Source organism: Desmodus rotundus, chromosome 2, assembly GCF_022682495.2.
Source record: "Desmodus rotundus isolate HL8 chromosome 2, HLdesRot8A.1, whole genome shotgun sequence".
NCBI classification, from domain to species: domain Eukaryota; kingdom Metazoa; phylum Chordata; class Mammalia; order Chiroptera; family Phyllostomidae; genus Desmodus; species Desmodus rotundus.
Genome location: NC_071388.1, coordinates 141,363,216 through 141,389,551, shown reverse-complemented (window position 1 = coordinate 141,389,551; position 26,336 = coordinate 141,363,216). Strand labels below are relative to the sequence as shown.

The window sequence follows — 26,336 nt, the reverse complement described above, 5'->3', positions numbered from 1 at the left end:
AGAGTATTCAGCTAGCTATACCACTTTTTTTCTTTTGCAGGTTCTAAGCAAAAACAAGCAGACTACACTTACTGAAGAAAAAAGTTGTCTAAGGATGTTGTACCTCATGTGGTACACGGTATCCACGCCTTTACTCCTTAATCTTCAGACAGTAATCAAGTATCATTAGCCAAAGCAACGAAATAGATTATAATAGCAAAGAGGTATTTTTCTGACAGAAGGAATAATTCAATGAAGAATTGAGTCTGTGTAAGACAAAAACTGCTGGAATCCCAGACAGTTCCTCTTAAAGGGCCCATGTACAGACTTACTCAAACTCACTCCATCTGAGCTCCTGCATCAGGGTAGCAGTTTCAAAGGCATCAGAAATATATGGAAGGAAGTGAAACTGTCTGGCATCATGGCAAGAGCTGGGAGGTAGCTTTTTCCCAGACAAAAGTGCTGGCAGAGGCCACTGTTCCTTTTCTGAGCCCTGCCTCCAGTAGAGCCTCAGAACCAGCAGGGGACACCTTCTTTGAGACTGCATCAACCTGGCTCACACTGTTTGCCCCACCCTGATGATTACCTGAGGCCCTGCCCCAACCAACTTTCAGGTTCACCCAAACTTTTCCCATACAAATGGCTTGTGTTGGCCCATGCTTCAAATTTTCCTAAATTTCCTCATATAAGCAGCATGTAGCTTTAGCAAGCCCCCTACCTCCTCTGGCTGAGTCACCTCAGGCCCAGCACTACCAGCAGCTGACCTTGGTACACAGCTTGGCCTCTCCTGGGCAACTCCAAGCCCAGCACAAGTAGGTGCTATATGCAGATTGCTTTCTAGCTTATGCTATGTGGCCCTGGACAGAACACAGGCAATGGCTGACCTTGGACATGCCAACAGCAATCAAGACTCAACTAGGGTGTATACAGCCTACAGAGTGGGGGCACCTTGAATACCCGGCTTGGGTAATAGGGGAAGCTGTGTCACTGGACCCTACTGGACACTTACTACATTAGGCCACTCTAACAAGCCTGGAGACATAGCAGCTCTACCTAATACATGGAAACAACACAGGGAGGCTGTAAAAATAAGACAAAGAAACATGGCCCAAATGATGGAACAGAATAAAACTCAAAAAAAGAGAACTAAATAAAATGGAGACAAGCAACATACTAAACATAGAGTTTAAAACACTGGTTACAAAGATGCTCAAGGAACTTAGTGAGGACCTAAACAGTATGAAAGAGATCCAGTCAGAAACAATACATTAATTGAAATAAAGAGCAATTTACAGGGAATCATGCCCTGGTTGGTACGGCTCAGTGGATTGAGTGCTGGCCTGTGAACCAAAAGGTTGCCTATTTGATTCCCAGTCAGGGCACATGTCTGGGTTGTGGGCCAGGTCCACATTTGGGGACATGTAAGAGGCAACCAATAGTTGTTTCTATTGCGCATCAATGTCTCTCTCCCTCTCTTTCTCCCTCCCTCCCCCCTCTAGAAATAAATATAACCTTAAGAAAAATAGAACAATTTTCAAGGAATCAACAATAGAGTAGCTAAAGGTGAGAATCCAATCAGCAATTTGGATCGTAAGGAAGCAAAAAACAACCAATCAGAATGGCAAGAAAAAAAATTTTTTTAAATAAGTATAATGTAAGGATACTTGGGGAGAACTTCAAACAAACATTCGCATCATTGGGGTGCTGGAAGGAGAAGAGAAAGAGCAAGAAATTGGACACCTATTTGAAAAAATGACAAGAAACTTCCCTAAATTGGTAAAGGAAATAGATATACAAGTCCAGGAAGCACAGAGTCCCAAACAAGATGAACCCAAAGAGGCCCACACCAAGACACATCATAATTAAAATGCCAAAGGTTAAATACAAAAAGAATCTTAAATGCAGCAAAAGAAAAGCAGTTTGTTACCTACAAGGGAAATCCCATACGACTGTCAGCTGATTTCTCAGAAGAAACTTCGCAGGTGAGAAAGGACTGGCAAGAAATATTCAAAGTGATGAAAAGCAAGGTCCTATAATCTACTGTACCATCAAAGCTATCATTTAGGACATATAAAGAGCTTCCCAGAGAAGAAAAAGCTAAAAGCATACATTACCACTGAACCAGCAGAAATGCTAAAGGGTCTTATTTAAGAAGTTCAAAAATATGAACAATAAAATGGCAATACATATCAAAACAAAATAAACAAACAAGTAAAACAGAAACAGAGTCATAAATAGAGACAAGATGGTTGCCAGATGGGAGGGGGATCAGGGAATGGGTGAAAAAGGTGAAGTGATTAATAAGCACAAGTTGGCAGTTACAGAATAGTAATGGGATGTGAAGTACAGAACAGGGAATGCAGTAGCCAAAGAGCACATAGGTATGACCCAGGGACATGGACAACAGTAAGGGGACTGCCTGAGGGAGTATGGGGACTTGGTGTAAGGGCACAAAGGGGGAAAAAATTGGGACAACTGTAGTAGTATAAACAATAAAATATAATTTTAAAAAATTACATTGATACCCAATAAACAAACTAATCAATCAAACATCATTCGAAACTATATAAATAAACCATCCAAACTTACTGCATCTGAATATGGTCCACTGGATTCCTCCACAACGTCAACATTTTCCAAACCAGGCAACAGAAGCAAAATTTTTTGTTTGGCTTCTCTCAGTACTGGTCTTTTAGAAAAAATACATAAATATAAACACCTTGAGTCAAGTAGTACAGCTGAGTATTGACTATGTTAACAATAACACTTTAATTATAATTTTAAAGTGGCAAATTACATCCAGCTTAAAGACTATTTCTTATTGTACCTATACAAAACTGGGAGAAATTACTGGCAGTATTTAAATTTTTTGCTAAAATACTTCAGTTTCCAAATTTTCTCTTTAAAAAGCTTTTCAAGTTTTCCAAATTTTTATTGTGGAAAATTTCAACAAATGTAGACTATTACATTAGGTATCAGTATGCACCGATTTAATAGTCATCAATTTCTTGCCCTTTGGGTTTCTTTTAGTAAGGTGATTTCAGATGGTTTCTGTGTTCCTAAAGCCAACAGGTTATGACTCTAAAAACCAAACAAACGATAGAATAATGTTTAACAATTACCATGTACTCCACATAACAGTATTATGACTAAGGAATCTCCTGCAGTAATTCCTCATAAAAAAAAGTTATGTTTAAACCCCCAAATTACAAGATAACAATACAGTAACTAAATAAAAGAGTTTTGTGGTTAGCATACTTTAACTCTTCAGGATAAATCAACATTGTCACTTTAGCAAATGTGGCATTCCAGAACTGAGCACTCTGTTTTCGAATCTGTTTATTCTTGTGCAAAAACATTATGCATAATAATGGGGAGATCTGTTCAAGAAGTTCACTGTCGTAAGTTCCAGTGTAGCTGAAGTGTAGACAAGTAATAATTTCTCCTAGTAGCTTTTCTAACTAGGAAAAAGGAAAAGTTTATTAGGGCAACACTTGGAAATATTACTTTTAAAACAGAAAACAACAAACCCCCCACAAAACACACTAAATTAAAAAACTCACCAAACATGTGACTATTTCAATTTTTAAAATTCAGATGGCTTGTAAAAACCTCCCATCCATCACCTTAAATATACACTACTCATTACAAGCTGATAAATTTGAGTTTTCTTTGATATTAATATCATAACCTTATTTGAAGCTGATTTTCCATTATCAGAAATTAGGTTTTCACATCAATTATAATAGATTTATAGTGTATAGTTGCACATGTAAAAGATTGAAACCAATTACCTGCATATAGAGATAAGATAGGAGTGGATGAATTATATGAATTTAAATCAACGTTATTAAATCCTTTAAAAAAATCTATCCTTTGAAAGAAGTAAAAACTTTTGTTGTGAATCAGACTAAGAAAAAGTGGTCGAGGGGCTACAGCTCAGTGCTTCTCAAACTATGGGCCTTGAATCAATACTATCATTATCACCTGGGAACTTGTAACACAAATTCTCAGGTGGCAAGAAACTCCAAGGCTAAAGACTGGAATTTGTGTTTTAACAAGACTTCCAATGTAATTCTGGAGCAGGCGCAAGTGTAAAGGCCACTGGGATAAAGCATATGGATTTCAGAACTGGGAAAGAAGTCCACACAGCCTGAATTAATTCTGGCAGGCCCAGGTTCTTCATTTGCAAACTCTGTGAAAGTAGCATAGTTTAAACAAACAAAACAAACTATCCTTTGATTGTTTCTGTGTCATGTTATTAAATGTGCATTAACATTGAAGTATAATAACAATCTTTTAAAATAAGGAGGATTATATTTAAAGACAATTATTTAAACCCTAACACTTTTCTCACCATAAAAGCAAGTTTATGGATAATGTCGATTTTTACCTTATTGTTCATACAACTATACACTTTAGGAACTTCACCAAGCCTGTGAAGAAAGAAAACATGCAATACCATTTATATTATAGAAGGCTAAACCTACAAGTGTCAAAATGCAGCCATAAAAATGAGACAAGCCTGTATAGCGATATAAAAAGATGCCCCAAGACTTTATAAAGAAATGTCAAACTGCCAAACATTAAGTATGATACAGATCTATCTTTAAAACATGAATCATAGAACAACACCTGGAATAAACCTCCAGTATTAATACCAGTTATTTATTTTCTGTATCTTTTAAAAAAATAGTATAAATTATTTCTGATGAAGCTTAAGAACTCTAAGATTCCCAAAAAGCTAACAGATTTGAGGTTCTATTTTGTACTTATAATTTCTTAAAACTTTCTCTGAGTTTAATTTATAAACTGTAGGTTATAATATGATTTAACAACAGAAGTTTGCTATAAAGAACACTGATGAATCCTCACAACTGCTTTCAAGTGTGTTATTTACAATTTTTCAATTTTTAGGCATTACTTGTTTTAATTAAATGTAAATTAATACAAACTTTGGGAGATAATTCAGAAACTTAAATGTGATATCTCTGAACAAATTTCACTTGTATGACCTTGTTTTGCATAAATACTGGCAAAGGTTTTATGTACAAATATGTTCAACTGCAATATTAGTTAAGCGAGAAAAGGCTAGAAAAAAACACGTATGTCCACCAACAGGTACATGGTAAGTTTCATAAAACCCTATGCAGCAGACATTAAAAAGAATGAGACTCTTAGGTATATGGTGCAGGCAAGATGCATAAAATATACTGAATACACACCATATACTTAACTGCAAATTGTATGTCAAATATGCCTTTGGATTCATCGTACATTTAATAGGTATGCTTGTTTGTATTAAAAAATCTAAAAAGCTATGCACTAAATTGAAAAGGGGGTTGGACTAGCACGTAAAATAAAAGTACTACTAATTCCTACCTTATATCTATATATGATATCAAGTATCTTTTTAACAAAAGAATGGCTTAATGTATTACCCTTACCACAAAACCATAAATAATTACTATCTGTAACAAAGCTCATAGAAAAACAAGTTTGCTACTTAGATCTGAATGATATACATATACGTCAAAGCCATTAGGCCCAAATACTTACTTTGAGTTTTTGTAAAATAATGCCAGAGGTCTTGTTAAAGTTGCAAATATTTTTCGAATCATGGAAGGCAAAGAAATATGTCCAAGTACATTGGAGAGAATGCTGGTGATTGAGTTGCCAACAGCGAGTAGAGTATCAGAATGTACTTCCTTGAGGCTCAGAGTGTGAAAAGAACAGATGACTCTCACAATAAGTTTAATTAAAGAAGCCAATTTTCCTAGAGGCTCCTTCTTCTTTTTGGACCAATCTGAAGGTCTCTTCAGTGCTAAGATAAAATTGAATTTATTAAAAACTGAAGGACTTTGGAAAGTGTCACCGTCCCTCTTTATCTCGAACATTTAAATGACAGACACATCTAATACAGTTGCTTCTGTAGTAATACCCGCAAATCCTTAAATTATACGCTGACCATTAATGGATAAATATCACTACAACACCACCTTTAAAACAAAATTAGAGATAAAAGGAAACTGGGCAGGTCTATAAGAAGAATTCTGAAAAAATGAATCATTTTTCTCTAAGAAATTATAAAATGCATTTTAAATTTTAATTTACAGTCTCAGAATTTCAGCAACTAATTTTTTAAGAAAGTACTAAATTATATGATAGACTCCAAAATTAAATTTGAAAAGCCATCGTAAAAAATAAGAAAAAACTTTCTTTAGAAATTATTGCTTCCTGGCTTACCTATCTAGTACACACTGAACCCAGCAAGTAACACTGAACAAGTTAGAGATCCAAATTATCAAAAGAATTAAAAAAAAAAAAAAAAAAAAGCCTAGATTTAAAGAAAAAAAAATATTATCTTAGAAGCACCATCCAACTTTCCTTTGTGCCCTTCTGAGACTACATTTCTCCTAACATACCTAACTATAGGGATAAACCCATACTTGCCTTGTGAAGAAAATCATACCCATTCCAAAATTACCTTTGTTTCCCCTCAAAGAATCCATTTTTTTAAGGTAAACTATGTCAGAGGTATAGGAGAAACCTCTAATTCAGTGCTCGTTAATAAAAATATCATGAAAAACAAGTGCTGCTATTAAAAGGAAGTCAACCCGATATTCCTCCCTAAAAACTGCTTCCCAGACGTAAATATAAATTAAAAAGCCTACCCAAAAACTCTTGGACAGATACTGAGCCTGAGAAGAAAGCCCATAAGTCACGAGGACTGGTTACATACAAGATACTCATCAAACAGTAAATATATTGAGGGTTATGGGGGCCAAGATTCTATTAGAGAAGGTAGGTAAATACAAAAAAAGTTAAGACTCAAAAAAATCATTTGATACTAGATGGTAACTGAAAGTATATCAAGAGAAATGTAGTTCACAAACACACCTATTTCTTCCACTTCTGTCCAGTGAGAAGATCCAGAAGCAGTGAGTTTCAGTAGCAATGAACAGATCTTAAGAGTTTCTCAATGTCATTCTCAGCTAAAAGAAACCATGTCCCTTGGAAATATAAACTGTCACTTTGGGAATTATCATAGTGTTTCAGGCAAAAAAGTATCAATGAATGATAAACGTACAACTGTAAGTTTGCTGAGGAAGAGGATATTTACATATCTTAAAGTATCTGCCATACTAATGGCAGATAAATATTATTAGTAGATATTTACTAATTTACTTTACAGTGGAAAACCTGGCAGATGTCATCTTAACCAAATAGCAAGTATTAACATTAACAATAATGGCACACATTGGCATTGTGTGCCTGCCATAATGCACTGGAAAAAACCTACAGCATTATACTTCAGTAGTATCCCTGTAAAGAAATGAATGAAACCTAAATCTAATGTTAAGGAAATACTGACAAGCCCAGACTGAGGGATATTCAAAAAGTAAATAGCCTGTGCTCTTCACTTTTGAAGGTCATGAAAGACAAGACTCAGGAATTGTTCCACATTGAGGACTTGTCTACAACTACTTTGAAATGGTTCGGGGATCGGGAAAAAGAATGACTAAAATGTATACATGGGGGATATAGTAAGAAATATGTAATCAACTGTTAACTAAGGAGTCCAAGTATAGAATGTAAGGTGTCAGCGTAGAATTCTTGTAATTTTTGCATAAAACAAATAAACAAGTTATCAAAACCCCCACGTGATCCTGATACATATCCATGAATACTCTGTTTCAACTATTTCTACTTTTCCCACCTCTCCTCTCCATCTTCTACTGGTAGATTTTAGAGATTGCCTGCAGTTTCCATATTTAAATAGCAAAAACACCTCTTCTAAGATCAGTGAAAGGCAAATTTGTAATTGTGGATTTAATTCGAACTTTTCGGAATTAACAAAATTGGTAAAACTGTGTCCACACGGGGATTACCATCATGGCCTTATTAGACCTAAGTGACTTACAAAATGTCATGCGTTATAAAACCTTTTTATAGTTATGGTATTTAGAAATAATTTTATTTTTGTAACACACTGAGGTAATCAGATTAGGTCCTGCTCAGCCCAAGAAGAGTGCTGAGGCAAAAAGTTTAAGTATCTATAACCTATTTCAGTGACACTCAGATTGAGATGCTCTAACTTTTAATAAACCTTAGACACTTAACCAGTTTCTCTATATTACCACCATTTAGTAAAAACTGAAACATCAAAAAAATTCTAAAAATATTATATGTTCTAAAAATATTCACATTAATTCTTCAACAGTGATCTCATTAAAAAAAAATTATGTTCCTAATCTTTATTCAAGAAAAGTATATCTTTAAATGTTACTAGAAGATTATTGTCTATAAGTATACACATATGCATTAATGGAAACATTTAATTTCAAAGAACCAATTACATTAAAGCAGCTCAGTATTTATTACAACGTAAGTTAGAATTAACCAAGGTATGCAGTTTTAAAAAGCATACCATTACTATGTCAATTGTCCAATTTTAACTAAAAAATGGTAAAAACTAAGCTAAACTTTTAGAATCATTTTAAGTTTTCCACAAATCATAACCAATTAACCACTGCATGCTTTTCTATCCATTTAATATTAACTCAATAATTATTTCAAATCAAGCTACCTCATAAAAACATTTTAATAAACATTAAAGTTTCTTGCCCAGAAAACCCCTTTTATGCAATGGAGTAAGTAAAATTACTTGTATTATTAGGCAATGTCTAAACAGTATAATATTTATCTAAGTTAAAAAAGAGTAAATACATTGTGTGTGTGTGTGTGTGTGTGTGTGAGAGAAAGATAATGAATGCACCTTTCAGCTCCTAGCATAGTAACTGAAATGGTTATAAATGTCAAAAGTAGATAAATGAGGTGGGAAAAAACCATGAGGATTTGCCATAACAGTTCAGGCAGCCATGTTTATAAAATATTTGGTGAACAAATAAAGGTAAAGAAAATACTTACATTTAACTCTGGATTGAATTTTAATATCATATGGTGAGAAGTCGATACAATCAACCATTACAGTAATAATATGAATGGTTCTATCCAAAAATAGTAAATTCTAGGGAAGAATATTTAAAAGTATTACATTAGGACCTTTCAATTATTGGTAGTTTTCAAAACTAGTAAGCATCAACAAAAATATATAAAAAACTTTTCCTCCCACATATAATATTTAATAACACACAAGACATGGCTTATACCGTATAGCCTACCTTAAGTTTATCATTACGAATATTTTCGAGGTAATTGTATGCCAAGTACTATACTTTTGTTTCTCAACATGCAGAGAAAGTAATTTAGCTTTAAGATGCCCATAAAAGTCAGTACGCAAACCAATAAACTGAGAATGGAAGAGCTAGGTTCATAATTAGATTCATCAAATTCCTTTCGAAAACTGTCTTCACTAAACCCAGGAAAAACAAAACAAAATTCAAAAGGTTGCTAAGCTTTTCTGCATACCCTTTACACATCCTCCTCTTCTAGTTCAAATGAATTAAAAATAAACCCATAAAAATATCAGAGAATTTTTGTGAAAATTTATTTAAAGACAGGGGACAAGTGGGGATGCGGGGACAGGTTTTTAGGGAAGGCTAAAAATACAAGAAAACCCCAGCACCATAAGTCAAAGAACACCTGAAAAATAGCTTTCTTACGAGAACCTAAATAATGGAAGACACAGAGGGTTCTGTGAAAAATCTCTGACGGTTAACAAAAACACAAATGGTTGCCGTGGCCGGGTGACTCAGTTGGCTGGAGCATCATCCTGAACACCAAAAAGGTTGCAAGGGTCAATCCCCGGTCACGGTATATATCTAGGTTATAGGTTTTTGTTTTTTCAAGATTGTATTTATCTATTTTTAGAGAGGGGAAGGGAGAAAGAGAGGGAGAGAAACATCAATGTGTGGTTGCCTATCAGGTGCCCCTACTGGGGACCTGGCCTGCAACCCAGCCTTGTGCCCTGACTGGGAATCGAACAGGTGACCCTTTGGCTTGCAGGCTGGTGCTCAATCCACTCAGCCACACCAGCCAGGGCTAGGTGGTGGGTTTGATCCCCTGTTGGGACATGAAGAGGAGGCAACCAACTGATCAATGATTCTCTCTCGTATCTATGTTTCTTTTTTCCCCTTCCTCTATCTGTAAAATCAATAAATATATCCTCAGGTGAGGATTTAAAAAACAAACAAACAAACAAAACCCCCCCACAAATGGTTAATTAATAAACTACTGAAATTAAAAATCTATAAAAGTTTATTCTTCCTTTAATTCTCCATTACCTTACACCAGTCCACTTCACTGGACTAATTCACATGTCTGTTCTCAAAGACAGCCTCCCCCAATGCTTGTTAAAGGACAAGAGGAGGAAAGCAGTGCCCAACTACCCTGTAAAACCATGTGGAATGTCAGTCCAGATGACAATTTACATGCTCATATAAAAAAGGTGCTTCCTTCTTATGCACAATGTGACAAGGTAAAGGATGCCTGTAGCTATAATTTGCTATCAAAGTCAGAAAACAGGCTCTCTCTTGGATTAGAAAACACTCTGCAACTACCAACATTCAATATTAATACTCCTATTGACAAATATGCAAAATCATGACAACCAGTATTGCAAGGAATGCTAAATATCAACAGAATTAACCATTAAGAGCTAATAATAATAAAAAAAAACTAATATTCCCCAAAGTCAAGAGAAATCCTATCTACTTAAAAACATTAAATGTAAAAACAAAAACATCATAAGGTATCTCAACATTTTAACTGCAAAGGAACACAGAAATGTCAAGCTCCCAGAAAGCAGTACCAAAAGCAAAACACACATATAGAGAAAGAAAAGGGATACAAGACAAATCAGAAAGGTATAAAAACCATGTAAAATGGTACTCAAAAAAAGAACTGAGGAGTACCAGTAAAGCAAGGAAACTTTTCTGAGAAGACAACACAGCTCTTAAGATAGAAAGGGTCAGGAGACCCAAGATGGCAGAGGAGTAAGTGGAAGCTACACTAACCTCCTCCCAGGATGAATCTGTAATTACAACTAAATTGTATAGAAACCATCCAGAATAACCAACTGAACACTAGCTAGAGAGAAGCCTTATAACCACGGACATACAGAAGAAACCACTTCACAACATGACTGGTAGGGAGTGTGGAGGAGACACGAGAGGTCTGGCTGGGCTCCCATGGGCACCATCTGAAGATGAGAGGGGATATTTCTGCATCTGGGGGATTCCCTTGAGAAGTTTGGGGTCTAAACTCAAAGCTAGACTCCGCAGGCTACAGCACCAGAGCCAGAAATAAACCTAGCTAACAATGAGCTATGAAAAGCAGCAGGGTTTCTGTCTGCCAAGGAGAGATGACTGGAGATTCAGAGAGTCTCTTAAAGGGCCAATACACAAAATTTTGTTTACAGCCACTACCCTTGGCTCAGACAAAGGAAGAGCAGAGTGGATTAGACAAGCATGAGGAGACTCTGAGGCTGATGGCTATGGGGAGAGAACTGAAGGAACAGCCACCAGGATCCCTATTCTGAGTCCCTATACTGCAGGAGCCATCTCTCACAGACAGAGAAATCCCCTCCAAGTGATTCAACCAGGAGGAAAGCAGTAACTCCTCCCGCAGGAATTACTGGCCCTACCCTGTGGAGCTTAAGCTGGGCTGCTGAGTACAGCTTGATTAGTTTAGTGACTGATCGGTTTAACAGGTGATTAGTTCAACAGCTAAGGTAGAAAACACAAAACCATAGCTAAATGGGAAGAAAAAGAAACAGACCCCAAATGAAATAACAAGAGAATCCTTTAGAAGAGCTAGATGATGTGAAGGCAAGCAATTTATCAGATTTAGAGTGATGATTATTAAGGATACTCAAAAATATGAAAAAAGACGTAGAAAGCATAAAAAAGGACCAGTCAGAAATAATACAATATCTGAAATAAATAATAAACTAGACGGGATAAACAATAGTTTAGATGAAGCAGAGGATCGCATCAGTGATTTGGAAGACAAAGTAGAAATAAACATCCAGGCAGAGAAGCAAAATGAAAAAAGAAAAAAGAGGAGAGCTTAAGAAATATGTTGGATACCATAAAGCATAACAACATCTGCATCATGGGAATATACTAGGGAGAGGAGAGAATGTGCAAGGGACAGAGGAAAGAGTGCACAAGGGATCGAGAAGCTATTTGAAGAAATAATGACCAAAAAGTTCCCCAATCTGGTAAAGGAAAAAGACATACAAGCCCAGAAAACTGAGAGTGTTATAAACAAGTTGGATCCAAAAAGGCCTCCACTGAGACACATCACAATTAAAATGACAATGTCTTTAAAGACACACACAGAATCCTAAAAGCCGCAAGAGAAAAGCAGAGTTACCTATAAGGAAGCACTGAGTAGAATGTCATTTGGTTACTCAACGGAAACATTTCAGGCCAAAAGGGAGTAGTGTGAAATATTCAAGGTGATGAAAACCAAGGACCTACAACCAAAACTCCTTTACCCAACAAGGCTATGTTTTAAAATCAAAGGAGAAGTAAGGAGGTTCCTAGTCAAGAAAAAACTAAAGTACTTTGTTAACATCAAACAAGTACTGCAACAAATGTTAAAGCAGGGGTGTCCAACCTTTGGGTATCTCTGGGCCACACTGGAAGAGCAGCTGTCTTGGGCCACACATTAAATACACAAACACTAACAAAAACTGATGAGCATAAAAAAGGTCTGTGGATAATCTTCGTGGTATCTGCCACCACAGATAAGCAAAGAAGTCCTGACATAATAACCCTATTTATGCAGCTGCCCTTATGATAATCTTTTAAAATCGCCAAGCAGGTCCCAAGTTTGTGATCATTAAAATAGAAAATGTACATAACTAAGTAATAAAACTTAGTATAAAGCTAAGTAATGATTTAAGTAAATTTATGATTTAGTATTGGGCCGCATTCATACCCATCCAGGTCCACATGCAGCCCACAGGCCATGGGATGGACACTCCTGTGTTAAATGGCTTGCTTTAGGAAGGAAAAACATCAGAGGAAAACAGTGTAACAAAAATGGCACCACATTCATATCTAGCAGTAATAACTTTAAAGGTATATGACTTAAATGCTCTGACCAAAACACAGGGTAGCTGAATGGATAAGAAAACAAGACCCATATATATGCTGACTCCAAGACACAAGATTGAAAGATACAAACAGACTATAATTATGTAAAGGCATAGAAAAAGGTATTTCATGCAAATGGAAAAGAAAAACAAAGCTGGGATACAGTACTTGTAGACAATAAAATAGACATTAAAACCAAGGATAAGTAGGAGTCAAAGAAGGATACTACACAGTGATAAAGGGAACAATGCAACAAGAGAATGAAACTAGTAAACATTTACATACCCAACATAGGAACACCTAGATATATAAAGCAAATTTTGATGGACACAAAAGGGGAGATCAACAGAAATACAGTCATAGTCAAGGACTTTAACACCCCACTGACTTCAATGGATAGATCTCCCAGGCTGAAAATCAATAAGGAGACAGTGGCCCTAAAAAAACACACTACATTAAGCGGATGTAACTGATATCTTCAGAGGATTTTACCCCAAAGCAGCAGAGTATACATACTTTTCGAGCGCACATGGAATGGTTTCTGGGACAGACAACACGTTAGGACACAGAACAAGTCTCAATCGATTTACAAAAATTGAAATATCAAGCATGTTTTGACTACAAACAATGCTATGAGATTAGAAATCAATCACAAGAACAGTGGAAAACACACAAAGACGTGGAAGCTAAATAACGTTATTAAACAAAAAATGGGCCAAACAATGAGATCAAGGAAGAAATCAGGAAAGATACCTTGTAACAAATGAGACCAAGAACACAAGGATCCAAATCTGTGGGACACAGAAAGCAATTCTAAGAGGGAAAAAGTTCAAATAAACCATCCAATTTCACATTTGAAGGAACGTGAAAAACACGAAGAAACAAAGTCCAAAGTGAGAAGAAGTGAAGGAATAAAAGATCAGAGCAGAAACAAATGAAAGAGTCTAAAAGAGTGATTAAAAAAAAAAAAAAAAAATCAATGAATCCAAGAGCTAGTTCTTTGAAAAGATAAAGATTGACAAACCTTTAAACCAGACTCTTCAAGAAAAAAAAAAAAGGACCAAAATAAATAAAATCAGAAATGAAAGAGGAGGAATAACAACCAACACCAAAGAAATACAAAGGATTGTAAGAAAACATTATGAACAATTATATGCCAACAAACTGGACAACCTGGACAAAACAGATGAATTCCTAGAAACATACAATCTTCCAAAACTCAGTCAGGAAGAATCAGAGAATTTGAATAAACAGATTACACTCAGATACACAGAAACAGAAATCATAAACTACCAACAAACAAAAGCCCTGGACCAGATGGCTTCACAGGGGAATTTTAACAAATATTAAGAGAAAAACACGTCTGCTTCTCAAACTATTTCATAAAATTACAGAGGAAGGAAGGCTCCCAAACTCACTTTATGAGACCAGCATTATCCTAATTCAAAAACTAAACCAAACAAAGAAAGAAAATTTATAGGCCAATATCCTTAATGAACATAGATGCTAAAATCCTCAACAAAACATTAGCAAACCAAAAGCAGCAATGCATCAAAAAGATCATAAACCATGATCAAGTGGGATTTATTCCAGGAATGCAAGGTTGGTACAACCTTCCGCAAATCAATAAAAATGAAGGATAAAAACCAAATGATCACAGTAACAGATGCAGAAAAAGCATTTGATAAAATCCAGCACCTATTTCTGATAAAAAAACTCTCAGCACAGTGGGATTAGAGGGAACATCCCTGAACATAATAAAGGTCATATATGACAAACCCATTGTCAGGATCATACTCAATGAGCAAAAACTACAGATATTCCCATTAAGATTGAAAACAAGATAGTGATGTTTGCTTTCATCTCTTATTCAACATAGTACTGGAAGACCTAGCCACAGAATCAGATGATAAGAAATAAAAGGATTCCAAATTGTAAAGGAAGGGGTAAAAAACTGTCTTCATTCACAGATGACATGATTCTGTACATAGAGAACCCCAAAGATTCCACCAAGACTACTAGAACTGATAAATGAATTCAGCAAAGTAGCAGGATACAAAATATCCAGAAGTCAGTTGCATTTTCATATGCCAATAACAAACAGAAAGGGAAATCAAGAAAACAATGCCATACACAATTGCTTCAAAAAGAATAAAATACCTAAGAATAAACCTAACCAAGGACCTATACAGAGAATATTACAAGACCAGTACTGAAGAAAGAAACTGAAGATACAAGATATAAGTGGAAGCACTTCTGGGTTCATGGATAGGAATCATTAACATCATTAAAATATCCATACTATCCAAAGCAATCTAGAGACTCAATGAAATTCCTATCAAAATTCTAATGACATATTTCACAGAACTTGAATAAATATTTCAAAACTTATATGGAACCACAAAAGGCCCCGCATAGCAACAGCAATCCTGAGAAGGGCCAACAAAGTGGGAAGAATCAGGCTACCTAATAACCAACTGTACTCTAAGGCCACAGTAATCAAAACAGAATGGCACTGGCATAAAAACAGACTCATAGATCAATGGGACAGAACAAAGAGCTCAGAATTAAACCCAATCTGTATAGTCAATATTTGGCAGAGGAAGTGAACACATACAAAGGGGTAAAGATTTTATTCAATAAATGATTTGGGAAAATCACATAAATAAGTGCAGAAAAATGAAACGACCACTTTCTTACTCCACACTCAAGAATAAATTAAATATAGATCAAAGACTTAACTTTGTTAGACGAGAAACCATAAAAATCCTAGAAAAAAACATAGGCAACCAAAACTCATGATGTTGTCGAAAATTTTTATCAGCTTCATCTCCCCAGGCAAGGAGAAAAAAGAAAAAATAAACAAATGGGACTACATCAAACTAAAAAGTTTTTGCACAGCAAATGAAATCATCAACAAAATAAAAAGACAACCCACAGAATGGGAGAACATATTTGCTGATACATCTGATAAGGAGTTACTATCCAGAATTTATAGAGTACTTAATAAAACTCAACAGCAAAAAACCAAGCAACCCAATTAACAAATTGGCAAAGGACCTGAATAGACACTTCTCTAAAGAGGATATACAGATGGACAGTAGACATATGAAAAGATGCTCAACATCAGTAATCATCAGAGAGATGCAAATTAAAATGACAATGACACCACCTCACACCTGTCAGAATGGCTATCACCAATATATCAACAAAAAAGTGCTGGAAATGATGTGGAGAAAGGGGAACCCTCTTGCACTACTGGTGGGAATGCAGATTGGTGTAGCCATTGTGGAAAGCAGTGTGGAGATATCTCAAAAAATTAAAAATGGATCTGCCTTTTGACTCTGCAATCCCACTTCTGAGAATATATCCAAAGGAACCCCAAACTATTCCAAAAGAGCATAAGCACCCCTATGTTCAATGCAGTGTCATTTACAGTCACCAAGACATGGAAGCAGCTCTGTGTCTAGCAATAGATATGCAGGAAAAACAACCATGGGTCATTTACATAATGGAAACTACTTGGCCATAAAAAAGAAAATTTTACCCTTTGCAACAGTATGGATAAACCTGGAAAACATTATGCTAAGTAACCTAAGCCAGTCAGAGAAAGATAAATGCTATATGATATCACTCATATACAGAATCCAATGAACAAACTGAACTAACAAGGAAAGGTGGGACAGACTCATAGAGAACAGGATGACAGCTAGTGGTGGGGGAAGGGGCAGAGTTAGGTGCAAAGGGATTGAGCAAAAAGGAAAAAGGAATCATGGACATGGACAACAGTGTGGTGACTGCTGGGGGAAGGAAGGTATAAGGAGACTAAAAGGTAATTTAAAAAAATTAAATTTAAAAATAGACTGAAAGCATTTATCAAGTATTAAAAACAATGTAAAAACATATCCCACAACACACTGGTGAACTGTCTTAATTCCAAAAATAAGAAAAAATCCTAAAACTTTACAGAATAAAAAAAGAGGTTAAGAAGAAAAAAACTATGTCCAACAATGTATTTGCTACCGTAGCTGTAACAAATGAACAATAATTTGACTTCAAAATTCTGCTAAAAATTTTCTGAAATCTAAAAATGGTAATTAACCAACTGATTGCACATTCGATGAAAAGGTATCAGTCATATACATGTAAGTTTGCAATTAGTCCTTTTTTAAATAAAATACAATAAAGCAAAGCAATGAAGAAATATCTGGGGTATAAGAAACATAGCCTGTCCTGGTTTGTGTAGCTCTGTGGATTGAGCTCTGGCCTTCAAACCAAAGGGCTGCCAATTCAATTCCCAGTCTAGGGCACATGCCTGGGTTGTGGGCCAGGTCCCCAGTAGGAGGCGCATGAGAGGTAACCACACATTGTTATTTTTCTCCCTCTCTTTCTCCCTCCCTTCCTCTCTCTAAAAATAAATAAAATCTTTAAAAAAACTGTAACAAAAAGATATAATGTAGATTAAGAGTCCAAAATTAGAAGTTATGTAGACAATCCTCTCTGATCACAAAGTAACAAAACCAGAAATTAATGATAAAATAGTCACATAGAGACACTATTCTCTTGAATGAAAAAAGCACCCTTCTAAATAACTGTTCTGAGAAATACATCAAAATTAATATTCTATGATTACTAACACTAGTAACAGTCATAGATGTCTATATTGGAAAAGATGAAAAAAACTTTCAGACTTAAGCTAGAAAAACTACCCAGAAAATGGAAATAAAACCATTCAGTGTATAATGACAAAATTTAAAAATTAGTTCATCTTCTTAGATTTTAATGCATTTGTAATACAGTGTATTAAAACATCAGTTTATTTATATTTTGATACAATAGAATTTGTCAGTGATTTTTAGATGTAGTGATGATCATTAAAATAAAACTACCTACTATTTTTTTTAAGACTTAAAAATAGGTAAGCCTTTGATTATGAACTCCAACCAAGAAAACAGGAATAAAGCTTAAGAACAAAAATAACAATATAGCTATAGATACAGAATTCTTTTTACACTATTTCAACTGGTCAAATGCAGCGAGTTCTAACTTTCTGTATCATTCAAGAGCTTCGCACCTCCATAATAAAACAACTGGACAATGGGGAACTCTACAGGAATAAGATATTTACAAAAGTCCTAAAATTCTAATCTGCAATTTTTAAAAAAATTTCAATGTGACCAAAACGGGTATCTGAAGAACACAAGATTGGTTCAATATTATAGGGAACTGTTCTGCGCGTGGGAAATGCAGCCCAGCCCCACTCAGAAAAGCCAGTGGGGAGTGAGGTCGGGCACAAAGGACCCACAGACAGGTTCTCCCGTGGGTAATCAGGCCTGCATTGTACCTAGGCTGCTATGAGACTTGCTTTCGCTAAAACTCCCTCTCCTGTATTGAGGCAGCAAATGTTTACTCAGTATCTTGAACTTCCTAAAGTCTGTGCTAAACCACACAAGTATGGAGTGTAACCAGTACAACCACTTTTCCCCTTGAGCTGTAACATCCTTCTCTTTGAAGTAATTAGCAACCTTCTTTCCTTTGTTATCTGTAAAAGGTAATCACCTACAGCAAACCTAGTAAATGAGGATCATCCTCAATGTAATGTACCCAGAAAAACAATAAAATTTTGAGGATCATCCTCAATGTAATGTACCCAGAAAAGCAATAAAAGCCTGTCCAGGCAGGGGTCGGGACCTCGGTCCCTCAGGCCCTCTTGCCCTCTCCCTTAGAGAGTAGCCCTGCCATCCCTTTTTCTCCAGAGGATTTCTGTAGTCCATGTGAAATTTGTCCATTGCTGACACAATACACTGATCCCATGTAGCCGGGATCCACATCACAATATACGAAAATGCACAATAGGAACAGCTTTTATATATAGTCACACTTTGCTTAATGATAGGGATACATTCTAAGAAAAGAATCATTAGGTGATTTCATCACAGTTGTAACATTAGAGTGGACTTACACAAATTATATGATACAGCCTATTACACACCTGGACTATACGGTATACCATTATATATGTGGTCCATTGTTGCATGAAATGTTATGTGGTGCATGACTGTACTCCAGTACTGGGTGTGGGGGATATTGAAGTGTGGGTACCATTTAAAATAGCTGAAAAATAGCTTTAAAACTACCAAAAATAAAGAACTTAATTAGGTTAATTTTAGAAGAACTAAATACATGGACACAAATATTCCTGGATGAAAAGATTCAACATTATAAAATGTAAATTATTTTACAAATTAATCTTTGAATTCAATGTAAACAACCAAATGCTAAGTAAAACCTTGTCAGAGCATTTTACAAAACTTTATAAATTATAAATTTCTTCCAGAAGGAAACAAAGACTAAACCTAAGCAAGACAATATTTAAAAGGTGAAAACCGAGGTCAACTTTTCCCCTAATAGCTACAAAAACGTTTAACAAAATCACCGTCTATGCACTAGATAAAAGCCAGGGATACACATCAAGACAAATGTCCCTAACCTCATGGAGTATGAGTGAAGTAACACATAAAGTATAGAAATGATTTTTGAGAGAACTGTCGGAAAGCAAATAACAAACTACTCTGATGGAAATTAATAAGCTAATTAAATTAGATCCCTTGGAAGCAAAAGTCTCACGGACAGTTGCAAACAGTTTATATTTTACTCCAAATGCAAGTGTTTTAACAAGAGTAATAAGATTAAATTCACTACAAAATTCTATCATATCAAAATACAATAATCAGAATTGTGACAGTATTTTTTAAAAGGAGGATATTGTAAATGTATTTTAAAACCTGGAAAGATAGATTTTTAGCTCTTGGTAGATACCTCTACTCTTTTCACCAGTGGTAACTGCTATCAAGAGCTAGAAATCCATCTTTTCTGATGAAAAAGCATGCTTCAACAGCAATAAATACAACCAATAATAGCAGTAATGTATACATGAGAGTATAAGCATGTAAATTATATGTGTAAATACAAAGAAAGAGGTCTATTCTAGAATGATACACACTAAACTGTTGACTGCAGTTGTCCTTTTTATTAAGAGAAAGGAGTGAAAAGGAACCTATATAAGCCTACCAATTTCCAAAGGACTGACTTTAACGTTCTAACAGATAGGAGAAAGGAAGGTCTGGGACAGCAAGGTTCTTGTACTAATAATGTAGAATGGCACAAGTAGGTACATGTCAGAGCAGTAAAAGTGCATCACTGTTAACAGTCCTGAAACATGGACCTTTGAGTCCAAAAGCAAAATTTTTTCCCCAAAGCTGTTACTTGTTTTATGTATTACCTCAGTCATTTGTAAATGAAAAGCATTAGTGCATGATTAGCTCATAAATGTTATTTCCATTTACTTGAAAATAATCCTTTAAATACAAAAAAGGTCAGTATCAGGATAAACTCACTGAACAGTCTTCATCTTCCAAACAGGCCATTATCTTGGAAGAAAGCTCCTCACAGCACAAATTCTCTTCTGCAGTTGCCACCAAAGCAGCACAGCGGGCAAATGCTCTATATAATTCCGACCAAGTTCTAAGTAAGATTTTCATGGTGGCCTAACAATAATAGTAAAAAATATATATTAAATGTATTATTTACATGTCAAACACCTAGTAGAATACATTGTGAACATTTTTAAAAACAATGTAACATTAAAGTGTTATGGAAGAAGCTAGCATAGGGTAGTAAGTTTGTCCCCCACCCCCACAACAGTGTTCTACTGGAAGAATTGTAATAATGCCACAATACCAGCAATTATTAAAGGTTAAAAGGAACTTTCTTCACCATTTTCCTTTCCCTTATCAGAGGTGGCAAACACAAGACCTGCATGCCGAATCCAACCCTCCACCTTGTTTTATCTAGCCTGGCACCTTGTTTCTACCCAGCAGCAGTCTCGTTCAACTGTTAAGGATTAGTTACATTTTTACAGTCCTAAAATTACATTCGGCCCTTTGAAGGCAACTGCGAGGCTGATGTGGCCCTTGGTGAAATGAGTTTGGCACCCCTTCCTTATATTGTCATGAGAAAGTCTTATTTTAGGAAAAATTACTGGAGAAGTTCATTATAATGGGTGCAATAATGTTTTCAGAAAAATGCAAATTCCGTAAGTAAAAATTTGACATTGCCTTACCACTGGAAATTTCTGTAGTGAAAAAATATGATTTATTGGTAAAGTCAATGCACCATAGATGGCACTAAAATTATGTTCTAAGGCATCACCTTGATTTACTTCATTGGTCTGAAACAAGAAAAATTATGAGGTTAGACAAATTATCATCTAATTCCAGTGTCGTAAGTAACAGAATTGTGTCCCCCAATGTTGAGATGTTCAAGAGATGGTAAACTAACACCTCGTCTAATAACTGGCATACTCATAAGGGGAATTTCAGACAGAGAAGATACAAGAATGCCAGGGGATGATGAAGTCTGAAGATTAATGATTATACAAGCCAGGAAACACCAAAAATTGCCAATGACCAATGGAAGCTGAGAGAGGTATGAAGAGATTCTCTCTCAAAGATCCAGAACAACCCTGCCAACACCTTTATTTTGAATTTCTGGCCTTCAGAGCTTTAAGAGAACAAATTCATTTTGTTTTAAGCCACCAGATTTGGAAATTTGTTACAGCAACTCTGGGAAGCATGCACTGTGTTTCAAGTCCTCCAGTCTTTTACTATACATTGAAGGTAGCATTGAAGGCAAGGCCTTACAAAAAAAAAAAAAAAAAGCGCCTGGCTATTCCTCAAAGAGTGGGAAACTAAGAATGCAAACTATCTTCTTCCAGAAGCACTATGTTTAATGATGTGCTGGGTAGCCAAAATAAAGGCTACTGAACTATCACATAATAAATTCTATGGAGTCATTACTTAACTTCAAAGTTACGGTGAAATATTTCCCAAAGAATACTTCCATTTAAATATTGATAAAGCAGCTGACAAACCACCAGAAGTGATAGAATTTGAGCTCCATTCCCTCCAAATATTGCCACATATTTAAATAAATATAAGGGTTAATCAACGCTCAACAGATTATTGATTTAGGTACTACTATATGGCTTCACCAACATGGCTTGATCCTGGGAATCCTGGTCTAGTCTAGTCAAGATGACCATTATTATTCCCCATAATACAAACATTGAAAGAATCCAAGATACAAATATGAAATTTGTATGTATCATATGTGAGTTTTCTGGTTTCATAACCTCTACTGGAGAAAATAGACCTGATTAGTTGCCCTTAAATTATACGTTCTTAAACAATAAAGCAGAAATGCAATGAAAAGAAATCAACTAATCCAAAGAATAGAAAATTAACCAACCCCACAGGAAAAACTATTTAATACCTTCTATTCAAATTCAAGCTTCTATTCATTTCCACGTATGCTCTAACTAGAAAAAAATTTCCTTACATTTTTGGGGAAACATAAATATGTAGCAAATTTATATCATACCTGATTAATCAATTCAGTTAATGGGGTGACTATAATACTCCACATTCTCCAGAGATGTTCCTTGTTCTCCAACTGCTTTGCATTTTGATCAATAACATTTAAAACAGAATCACTGAAAGCTAGTGGTGAAGTTGGACCAGAAAGAACACAACCTACAAGTATTTCCAGATTAAGAAAAAACCTGAAGAAAAAATTTTGAACCATGAGTTACCTGAGTTAACCTGTACTTTTTGTCAAAATACATTAAGTACACTACGACGAAATTCTAAAACTAACTGACAAAGAAATAAGTGAATCTCAAATCTTATTTTTGATTTTTAAAAAAAAATTTGATAGAGTATTAGGTCAAAGGAATCTGATGCATCACATAACCACCTTTCCAAGATAAACAGAAAGGTTACTTTTAGCCCTGGCCCCACTGCTCAGTGGGTGAACACTGTCCAGATATGCCAAGGTTGCAGGTTCAATTTCCCAGTCAGGGCCCACGCAAGAAACAACCAAAGAATGTATCAGTAAGTGGAACAACAAATAGATGTTTCTCTCTCTCTCTCCTCCTTTCCTCTCTTTAAACAAACAAACAAACAAAAACAAAAACCCCAAAACACCCAGTTAAAAACAAGAATATTTTCAGTTTAAATTACCTTTCATCTTCTACACCATATCCCAAGAGATTATTGTTGAAAATTAACTGAATTAAGAACAAAGCAGGAGTTCCCTGAAGAAAGATAGGAGATTGCAGTTAATCTTGTTGTACTTGGTTTCTACAATCAACTATGTGAAACATGATACTGTTAAGGTTGAAATTTAACTTTTCACATTACTTAGGAGGTAACAAAATAAAGATAACAAATGTATTTGAGTAAACTATCCAAGCTCTTTGTGTTTTTACCATAGCTGTTCCATCTACACTGAAAAATGGAGAGATTCCAGATATAAAAAAGAATGTTAACTTAAAACTTGCTGTACCAATAAGTCTGCAGATATCAAATACATTTCACGATTTAGCCCATGTCACTAAAAACTTCTAAAATTTGTAACAGTAACCAGCACTATGACTATATACAAGCAAATGAAAACTTTCCTTCTGAAACCCTTTTTTAATCCCAGAAAATAGTTCCATTAATAGTGCCATATTTATTTACATTAACTTCTTTGCCTATCAATTTTAACATAATCAGCAAATCCAATTTTCTCAAAAATTTTACAATCTAAGTCTATTTTAAGAAACAGTAATCAGAAATAGTAAAAAAGAAATCACAGAACTTTTGTTCTTGGCTCATTTTAATCATATAATTATATTTAAGATACTTGCATTAAGAATGTCCATATTAGCAACCTGATATGCTGGTGAACCTAGTACTTTCTGAGGAAGTCCTTTAATTGTAATTTCCATGAGGACCTAAGAAAGACAAAAGGTTTTGTTATACATCATTCATAAAAATCAGTACTTTACATAGTACAAATCTAGTAGCATTAACTATATTTTTAATTTAACAATGTTATATTTTCATTAAATACATCAGTTGAAAAACTTCAAATATAGTAATGTTTATATATCAATGTGAATATATTTACATTAGTTTAAAAAGTTTAAGTAACGGAAAAAAAAACCCACCAAAAAGCCCCAAAACAACAAAGTCCTTATTTCCAGGGATGATTAATAGAAGTTTAGAGTGTATTTTTCTAGACCCTTTAAATTTCCATATATGTAATTATACTAAGAAAACATAATCTTGCCCTGGCTGATGTGGCTCAGAGGATTGAGTGCCAGCCTGTGAACCAGAGGGTCACTGGTATGATTCCCAGTCAGGGCACATGCCTGGGTTATGGGCTGGGTCCCCAGTAGGGGGCGCTCAAAAGGCAACCACACAATGTTTCTCTCCCTCTCTTCCAGTCTCTAAAAATAAGTAAAATCTTAAAAAAAAAAAAAAGGCAACATAATCTTCCAAGGTGTGGCTATCATACTTTCATACCATTACTGACATACCATGACATACTATGAAACTCACCTTCTTCATCTGTGTTGTTTTCACATCAATATATGTAGACATGCTACAGGAATGTGCATAATTTATGCAAACATTTTTCTCTTAATGGCTCTTGAGGCTATTTCTATCTTTTATTATTAGAAAAAAATTCTTCAATGAATTATGTGCTCACTAGTAGTACCAGAAACAAGTATTTCTTTTTAAAAAAAAATTTTTTTTACTTATTTATAGAGAAGGGAAGGGAAGGAAAGGGAGGAAGGGAAGGAGACAGTCAGGGAGAGAAACATCAATGTGAGAAACATTGATTGGTTCCTTCTCATAAACATCCTGCCCAGGGACCAAACCTGCAATGCAGGCATGTGCCTGGATCAGAAATTGAACTCGCAACCTTTCACTTTGTGGGATTATGCCCAACTGAGCAATATCTATCAGGGCCAAAAGCTAGTATTTCGAAGGATTGCTAAAAGCTGAATCTAAGACACATCTCTCAAATGTGACAGAGCCTAGCAAACTGCTGTCCCAAAGTATTACTTAACCTGAACTATTTAATTAACTAAAGTGACATATACAACAAAAAAGGCTTATGTTGGTAAAAACATGCTTCACATATGCTCAAAATAATAAGTAGCATTTGTTAACTCATTTATTTTGTTCCTGCCCATAGTGCTCTGCATTTATCAACCCATTTAGTTAGAACACTGAATTCTCTCTTTACAGAAGCAAGAGAGTAGATAAATTGCCCAACTTTACTCAGCTAATAAATAGGCTGAGATTCAACCTGGTCAGCTCCAAAGCTCTTGCTCTACTGCCACAGCAGATACTGAAACAATACATAAAGGAAACACTCAGAATTTATGTAAGGGTATCATTTGCTCCATCTACAGATTACTTTGGGAGACTCACTCTTATAAAAAGTGTATCTAATTAGCTTTTTCCTTCTCTACTATATAGGATGAAAGAGATGTTTAATACCAATATCAATATGTTGGTTAAAGAGAGTTCATTTAAAGCACGAAAGCTCCACAAGATTATTATTTACGTTTTTAAATATACAAAGTAACAACTAATGGAGTTTAGCAGTCTTGTCATAAAATCAGCATTCATGTGAGTGTCTCCAGTTCAAGTTTAATGTCCCTTATATTAACTTTATGTAGCTTATCCTTTTTCTTATCACAATTAAGATTTTTATAGCTGCTGATACAGCCAATTTGCTTTATTAGTTTTAAATGACTCAAAAGTCAAAGGAACAGTACTTATTATAGGGCCAAACTCCTAATACTTGATATGTTTTCCCAAAACATGACCTGCGCAAGTATCTTCAATATAAAATTCAGTGTGGTTTTTTAAATTCCAACATATAGGTATTGTACTTACCAGTATTTTCGATATAGGAAATACCTCCAATTTCACTATGGTTTCCAAAGATTTTAATAAGAGGGTCAAAACCTCAGAACCTGGTCTCTCTTTTTTGTTACCTATGAACAAGCAAAAGGAGGGCAAAAGTTGTTACCTATCAACAAGCAATCTAAACATACAAGTATTTTTAGGGGTAAAAATATACCCCTAAAAATACTGAAAATTTAAAAGACTGAAAATTGGTTTTTTATTAAATCAACAAAGTGTTTTGGTAAAATTCTGAAAGCTGTACTTCAAAAAATTATTTTAAAATAAATTTATATAAAAGCCAAGTAACACACTGAGTGCTATGAAATTCATTTAATCAGTATTACGGTGCTTACCTGATTCAATAACTGACTTCACCAAGTTAATTAGCTCCTTCCAAATAGCACTGACAACTGCATCTGTCAAAAGACAATGTAAAGTACTTCAGAACAAAGATGACTGCAATGGCACCCCT

The 26,336-nt window shown here is 35.1% G+C and overlaps 1 protein-coding gene across 5 annotated transcripts in view; it reads right to left on the bottom strand.

Moving 5' to 3' along the window:
* Positions 1-26,336, bottom strand: part of RIF1 (replication timing regulatory factor 1) — a 67,229-nt gene that overhangs the window by 20,763 nt on the left and 20,130 nt on the right. For all 5 annotated transcript variants that reach the window (XM_024574607.4, XM_024574674.3, XM_045183016.3 and 2 more), the window contains exons 14-25: positions 26,218-26,280; positions 25,853-25,953; positions 23,803-23,889; positions 23,132-23,205; positions 22,491-22,671; positions 21,172-21,279; positions 20,447-20,596; positions 8,911-9,010; positions 5,539-5,803; positions 4,373-4,415; positions 3,238-3,440; positions 2,569-2,668 (exon numbers count right to left, since the gene is read on the bottom strand). In XM_024574607.4, the coding sequence (XP_024430375.2) occupies positions 2,569-2,668; positions 3,238-3,440; positions 4,373-4,415; positions 5,539-5,803; positions 8,911-9,010; positions 20,447-20,596; positions 21,172-21,279; positions 22,491-22,671; positions 23,132-23,205; positions 23,803-23,889; positions 25,853-25,953; positions 26,218-26,280 (1,475 nt within the window). The remainder of the gene's footprint in view (positions 1-2,568; positions 2,669-3,237; positions 3,441-4,372; positions 4,416-5,538; positions 5,804-8,910; positions 9,011-20,446; positions 20,597-21,171; positions 21,280-22,490; positions 22,672-23,131; positions 23,206-23,802; positions 23,890-25,852; positions 25,954-26,217; positions 26,281-26,336) is intronic.